The sequence below is a fragment of the Portunus trituberculatus genome, chromosome 24, assembly GCF_017591435.1.
Source record: "Portunus trituberculatus isolate SZX2019 chromosome 24, ASM1759143v1, whole genome shotgun sequence".
Lineage (NCBI taxonomy): Eukaryota > Metazoa > Arthropoda > Malacostraca > Decapoda > Portunidae > Portunus > Portunus trituberculatus.
Window position 1 is genome coordinate 9,349,222 of NC_059278.1, and position 7,500 is coordinate 9,356,721.

At 45.1% G+C, this 7,500-nt stretch overlaps 1 protein-coding gene across 1 annotated transcript in view; it reads right to left on the reverse strand.

Moving 5' to 3' along the window:
* LOC123508318 (nephrin-like) overlaps positions 1 to 7,500 on the reverse strand; it is a 99,154-nt gene that overhangs the window by 1,647 nt on the left and 90,007 nt on the right. The window contains exons 15-17 of the mRNA XM_045261928.1: positions 4,559 to 4,680; positions 1,799 to 2,148; positions 1 to 1,337 (exon numbers count right to left, since the gene is read on the reverse strand). The exon at positions 1 to 1,337 is cut by the window's left edge and continues 1,647 nt beyond it. Coding sequence (XP_045117863.1) covers positions 975 to 1,337; positions 1,799 to 2,148; positions 4,559 to 4,680 — 835 coding nt within the window. The 3' untranslated portion in view covers positions 1 to 974. The remainder of the gene's footprint in view (positions 1,338 to 1,798; positions 2,149 to 4,558; positions 4,681 to 7,500) is intronic.

Sequence of the window (7,500 nt, forward strand, 5' to 3'; positions counted from 1 at the left end):
GGTCTCTCTCTCTCTCTCTCTCTCTCTCTCTCTCTCTCTCTCTCTCTCTCTCTACGTCTCTACGAAAACAATATATTTCATTTGCTTACGTATTTCCATTTTGTATGTGCATGAGAGAGAGAGAGAGAGAGAGAGAGAGAGAGAGAGAGAGAGAGAGAGAGAGAGAGAGAGAGAGAGAGAGAGAGAGAGAGAGAGAGAGAGAGAGCGTGTTTCGACTTGAAATTTGTTTAATTCTGACCAACACGTTTCAAACAAAATGGTCGAGATTCAATCTGTATCTCGTTTAGCTAACACTAGTTCAGTTTGCCGAGTGTGAGCTTTCTCTCTCTCTCTCTCTCTCTGGTGAATCCTGGAGAAAAAAAAAATATATATACGTTGATGCAAGGACTGAATGTAACCCCCCACCACCTTCTTTTCCTTCCTCCCCTCCCCTCCCCTCTCCGCCGTGCAGTGTGGAGCAGGAGGGAAGGAGGATGGCTGGAGTGCTTGAGTGCCGCGGCAGGATGGCTGGAAGGACGTGACCTCTCCTCTTATGCAGCAAAATGAGGCGATGCGTCATGTGATTTATCTCGCAACATTCATGGCCACGAACTTGACCTCCATGAGCGAGTTGTGTGTGCGTAGTTCCCTTTCCACACATACAAACACGTACGTACATACACATAAATGTACGTGCACTCATACACACGTACATACACGAATTTTCCCATTCTTCAAAACCCTCAGTCCACATTTATCTATATACATATTTTTTTTCTCTCGTTTTAAAAAGTACTACTTTCTTTTCTTTCTTTCTGTAGTGTAACATCAATTTTTTTCTTATTCTTACACTTTAAATACCTTTCACTCACTCACTCACTTTCACATTTAATCACTTCACCACCACGATAATCCTACCCACCTACCCACCCGCCCGCCCGCCCACTCCAAACCCTGAACGCCGCCCACGACACACGGTTAAAGGTTCATTCCCGTCACACAGAGCTCTCGTGTTCAGAACTGGGCTTGAAAACCACGCTGGGTGCTGGGGAGGGGGCGGTGGACAGCTGGTGGGGATGAGGTGGGGAGTAAGGCTGAGGCTGCGTCTGTCGGCCCAGCTGGTGCTCGGAGATGTGTGATGGCATGTGGGTCACTTGAGCGGGGAGCTCATCCAGTGGTCGAAGGTACGCGGAATGACGTCTAGGGTCAATCATTCCATAGGGCGACAGAGGGGATGTTGTTGATGATTGCTGCTGTTGCTGCTGCTGCTGTTCCGCCACTATACCCACACCTACTCCCGCTGCACCTCCAGGGGCAGCGCCACTCCACGCCCCTTCACTCATTCCCGCCCACTCCCCCTGTGATGGGGAAAAAAAAGTGGAGCTGATTCGCCGTTCCGTGATTGGATGAATGGCGGGACTAATCCGGGAGTGGAAGGGAATTTTCCACCTGTATTCTGATTTGAGTTGATGCTGCGAATCTAATCAGGAAAGTTGGATTGGAACAAGCATATTCTTTTTCTTCCTGTCACTCCTCTCTCTCTCTCTCTCTCTCTCTCTCTCTCTCTCTCTCTCTCTCTCTCTCTCTCTCTCTCTTGTATCACAGTTACTTTTTCCTTCATACATAAACATTTTTTTCTCATTTTCTTCCTAATAATTATCTACGATCTTCAAATTATTATCCATCCCTACCGTCACCACGACCACCACCACCAACACTACCACTACTACCAGCACTATTACTGCATTCCCTATTTCCCTCCTCCTACAATCCTTACCACCCTCTACCCTTCCCTCGATGCGCTATATTGTCCCCTCACCTGATGCTGATAACGTTGGTACATCGGCACGTACGAGACCTTAGGGTGCTGCTGATAGTGTAAAGTTCCTCCACCACCTCCGCCTGCTCCACTTGCTCCCGCCGGTACCTCCTCCACCATGGGCTCCTCCTGGTAATACGAAGACGGTTCCACTGCAGGGGCGTCAACTATCACCACGTGCTTTGCCTTCTGCGGGTCTGCGTGGTGGTGCTGCTGTGGGGCGTACTGTTTTCCCTGCTGCTGCCCCTGCGACTGGTACAGCTGCTCCTGCTTCGCCTGGCTCTGCAGCAGCCGCCCGTTGCCTATCAAGGGCGTGGTGGAGTCGTGGGAGTGAGACATCAACGCAGACTCTATAGAAGGCACAGAAAGAGGTCGAGGTAAGAGAGAGATAATTTTTCATTACTATTTTTTGTGGATTTAAGTGAAGATGAATCGTCTGCTAATTTGATTTCCAGGTAAGATGAATGAAATACTCAGGTGGTTGGTTAATTAATTCGCAGGTAGAATACAAAAGTGACTCTCTTTAGGTGGCTTATTTGATTTATAGGCAGAAAATACTGGGTTGACTTGGTTATTTACTTGACCTTCGCAGGTGATTCATAGATAAGGTACAAGATTAACCAGGTAATTCACTTGATTCAAAGGTAACACATAAAGATAAGCAGGTAATTGCTTGATTCACAGGCAAAAATACAAGGTACACATGATGAATTTTCCGACTCGAAGCTGAAGGAAAAAGCGAAGGTAGGGAATCTCATGACCCGTGGAAAATTTGCCTCGCCTTCCGCCAGTAAACAAGACCCGGCCCTCTCCCTACCCCCACGTGAAGGTCATAAGTCGCCATGCCTCTCCGTGAATTACTCTTCTGGGAATAAGTTAAAGGCAGAACGGCAACACGCGACTGGCATAAATCAGGAATGTACTCCAAGCCGACCAAATTACAGACCGACGTGATGTAACTACCAAGGTTTTAGGCACTGGAGGGAATTTGGCTTTGCTGGAGACTCTGGGAAACAAACCACCTTCCCGCCATGTCCCCTTCTTGTCCCACTGTCGTCCCTGTCTCTTCCGCGTCTCCTTCCTACTATCGTGTACCTGAATGAACGAGCTGGACGACCTGTGACGCTGTTGGCAATCAAGAACATTTGTCCAGGTGTCCGTGAGTCGATAGTGTCAACAGTATTTCAGTCTTGCAAGCGCTAAGTGTCCGTGGCGAGACCTTGAGTGCAGCGTGGCGTGGAGTGAAGTGTTGGGGGTAAGTGGAAGTGGGTGTAGTGTTGCAGTGCGTGAGTGGGAGGTGCATAGCGTGGCGCGTGTGTGTGTGTGTGTGTGTTTGTGGGTAGTGCGCGGAGTTTGTGGTGCGTGAGTAAAGGTACGTGGTGCGGGAATGTGGAGTGGTGAGGGGACCGTTGCGCTCGGTGGGTGATGTGTGTAGTAGTGTGCTACAGCCTTGCCTCTCCGTCTACCATTACTGGTGATTAGAATTAATGGAAAACAATACAAGTGTCTCAAAATTATATCATTATCACTAATTACCACAACATGTAAAGAATGAGGTAGTGGACTTGGAACACACACACACACACACACACACACACGCTCTCGTTCTTTCTCTCTCTCTCTCTCTCTCTCTCTCTCTCTCTCTCTCTCTCTCTCTCTCTCTGTCATCAAACCAGTTCCCTTTCTATATGTGCATGTCGCGAAGGTGTGTGTGTGTGTGTGTGTGTGTGTGTGTGTGTGTGTGTGTGTGTGTGTGTGTGTGTGTGTTTCACTGTTTGATCTGCTGCAGTCTCTGACGAGACAGCCAGACGTTACCCTACGGAACGAGCTCAGAGCTCATTATTTCCGATCTTCGGATAGGCCTGAGACCAGGCACACACCACACACCGGGACAACAAGGTCACAACTCCTCGATTTACATCCCGTACCTACTCACTGCTAGGTGAACAGGGGCTACACGTGAAAGGAGACACACCCAAATATCTTCACCCGGCCGGGGAATCGAACCCCGGTCCTCTGGCTTGTGAAGCCAGCGCTCTAACCACTGAGCTACCGGTGTGTGTGTGTGTGTGTGTGTGTGTGTGTGTGTGTGTGTATTTGTGTGTGGGTGGTGGAGGGGTTTGTGGTTCTGCACCTGCCTCAACTGACCAATTCATAAAAAATGCAAAGTGCGAAGAAGAAAATGGATACTAGTGATGAAAACAATATGCAGCGCGCGCGTGTGTGTGTGTGTGTGTGTGTGTGTGTGTGTGTGTGTGTGTGTGTGTGTGTGTGTGTGTGTGTGTGTGTGTGTGTGTGTGTGTGTGTGTGTGTGTGTGTGTGTGTGTGTGTGTGTGTGTGTCTGCGTTTGTGCGTGACATTCCACTTTTGAGAGGTTATTTCTAGTTACTTCTTGAATATTCATACATCTTCATCCTCCTCTTCCTCTTTCTCTTCCATCCCTTTTTCAAGCACACCCTCCACACTTCCACCACATCTTCCTCCTCTTTGTCAACTGCTTCCTCGTCCTCATACATCTACTTCCTCTTCCTCTACCTTCTTTTTCTTCATCATCGCAATAACTCCTCCATCTCCCTTACTTTCTCACCACTGTCTCCTTACTTTCCTCCTCCACCTACTCTTCCATCCCTCTTCTTTCTTCCTCCCTTTTTTTTAATACCATCCATCATTCTTGCCGCTTATTCTCCTTCACCTTTTCTCGTTCGCTCCTCAGCACTCCCTCCTCCTCCTCCTCCTACTGAAGCTGCTGCTGTCACTCACCTTGCGAAGTAGATACCAAGTCAGGTCCAGCCGTGTCGTGGGATGTTTCCTGCTGACTTCCACTTTTCCCTGCTGCCTTGTACCCTGCTTCGCCCACGCCCTCGTCGCCGCCCTTCCTCGTCCTGCAGCGGAAACATCCATCAGTGCACGTTTCGATAACACTTTCCTCTCCTGCTACAGGCAAGTACTCACCTCCGTACTGTTTTACCTCATGTACCCTAACCCTGGTATAAGTGAGCAAGGAAGGTTATTTATTTTTTTAGTCCATTTACTTTGGTTATTTTTTTTTTCAAAGCTACTATGTGCAGGTATATACTTTTAGGCGACCTGAACACTTCTTTCTTGTAATATTTTTTTTTTGTTTGGTCTGTTTACAGGAAGTTATTGTAAAAGTTAGTATGTTGTAGGTTTGTATGTATATATATATATATATATATATATATATATATATATATATATATATATATATATATATATATATATATATATATATATATATATAGATAGATAGATAGATAGATAGATAGATAGATAGATAGATAGATAGATAGATAGATAGATAGATAGATAGATAGATAGATAGATAAATAGATAAATAAATAAATAAATAAATAAATAAATAAATAAATAAATAAATAAATAGATAGATAGATAGATAGATACATATAGACATATATTTTTCTTCCAAGGATTGGCGTTTTTTCTCTAATGTGGGGACTTTATGGTACATCTTTTCCCGCTATTTCTCCTTGACATTTTTCTTGAGGCCGCGTGTCGCCTTCCTTTGGTTAATTTATGGCATTGACGCTACACGGTTCCGCTTTATATATTTCAGTTCCTAAGATGACACACCACCTCCTCCTCTCCTTTTCCCCCTTCATGAATATATTCCATCTACCCCTTCCCACGACACCGAAACACACACACACACACACACACACACACACACACACACACACACACACACAAACCCAAAGCGTGTAAGTAATTCATCCCTACACCCTCTGTACACACACACAAACACTCCCATAAGAGGCCTTGGCGAGGAGCCGTAGCTAACACTCCAATACACACCCGTCCACACCCGATACACACATACGCAGAAATACATTACTGTCACCACCACCACCACCACCACCACCACCACTAATACCCGCGCCACCCACCGAAGCATAATTGTTTCCAGATGTTCATGCTCACAACACCAGAATCATTAATCCTCTGGTGCTTTAAGTCATCATTAGGTAGCTACTGTTCTTAATCTTCATCCTTCTTCTATTAATTTTCTCTTTCCCATCCAGGGTATAAAGGAAAGACGTACTCAGGTCTGTGTTAGGAGGATTGCTCGTCTCCTCTGCGTGGTGACATTTCCCGAGACAAACGCTGCAGCTGGAAGTGCATGGAACTGTGTATGTGTATGACAATAATTATTCTCGGGTATAGTTTTTGTTAGTGTTCTTCCCAAGCGATTAAGTTATGGCGCTGCGAGGAAGGAAACACTTAAGCCTCGGTGGAAATTATTACATCAGTGTTATAAAGGGAAGTTTCTAAGCTGAAAAGGAAATTGTTAAACGCAGTACCCACACTAACATGGCGGTACGCGCTGGCGGAGGGCTGGGGAGAGGGAGAGAATCAGAATAAAATAGTAGCGTTTTGTTCCGCCCCGCTAAACTGAATGAAAAATATTACTAAACTATTTTTCAACACGCATAGCATATTCATTACAAAAACAGGCGGATTTCACCAAAGATATTAGACATTTATATAATCATAGATATTTTAAAGGGTATTCGCTGTAAAATGTCTCTTTTTCTATATACTCAGCGGAATGCATATAATTAAGAAAAAAAAAAAATCGCTGCGACTTTTGGTGAATATCATTAATTTTATTTCATAGCGATGTGCTGCGCGAAATGAGAGAACGTTGACATTTGTAGCTAAGATGAAATACATAACAACTACATTTCACTTTTAGATACTCAAGATAATGATGGTGTTAGATGACATATCGCACCCTGATATAATGCGTAACATTTTTCACTAAGACGTAATACGAGATAATTCCATACCACATAAAGGTATTCTGGGTAGTGTTAATTATCCCGCTGCGGAGTTTACTTCATGCACTCCACAAAACGAAAGATAAGAAGAAAAATAACAAATAAATATATCAGAGAAAGTCTTGAATGAAGACAGAAACCCCCCACCATATTTCACTTCAAGATATTCTAGCAAATGCGAATTATTACCATGTAAATGACGCTATTACTATCTACTCCCAACAGAATTTAAATACATCAAAGCACAATATCTTTAACGAAGACTGAACACAAAATTGCCACGTTTCACTTTCAGGTACTCAAGCTAATGATAATTATTCCGCGTTAGCTCTGGACAGGTGATCCATATGAAACAAGTGCACCTGCCTGGCGGTGTGGTCGCGGGCTGAGCAGTGACCGATACGCCGGGTCACGGAGATGTACTACAGCCCATCGACCAGACGGCAAATTTCATCGTCCAGCGCAGCCATTACTCAGGGCGACCAAACAAATGGTCGGAGTGTTGCAATTACGTTGTCCAGACGACGAGCGATCGACGAATTAGTTAGGAATCTACTTGAAAACTTTCCCTTAACAATGGTGCCTCATTAACACCGCTGGAGGAGCGGATGAGAGAGAGAGAGAGAGAGAGAGAGAGAGAGAGAGAGAGAGAGAGAGAGAGAGAGAGAGAGAGAGAGAGAGAGAGTGTTGGGGGTTCAGCTATGAAACTTTCCATATTTTGAAATCCTAAAGGGTCGTGAAGCCAGCTCCAATGAACCATATAGAGAGAGAGAGAGAGAGAGAGAGAGAGAGAGAGAGAGAGAGAGAGAGAGAGAGAGAGAGAGAGAGAGAGTTTAACATACCTTACACACAAACACTTCCATAAGACAAATAAAAGATGCA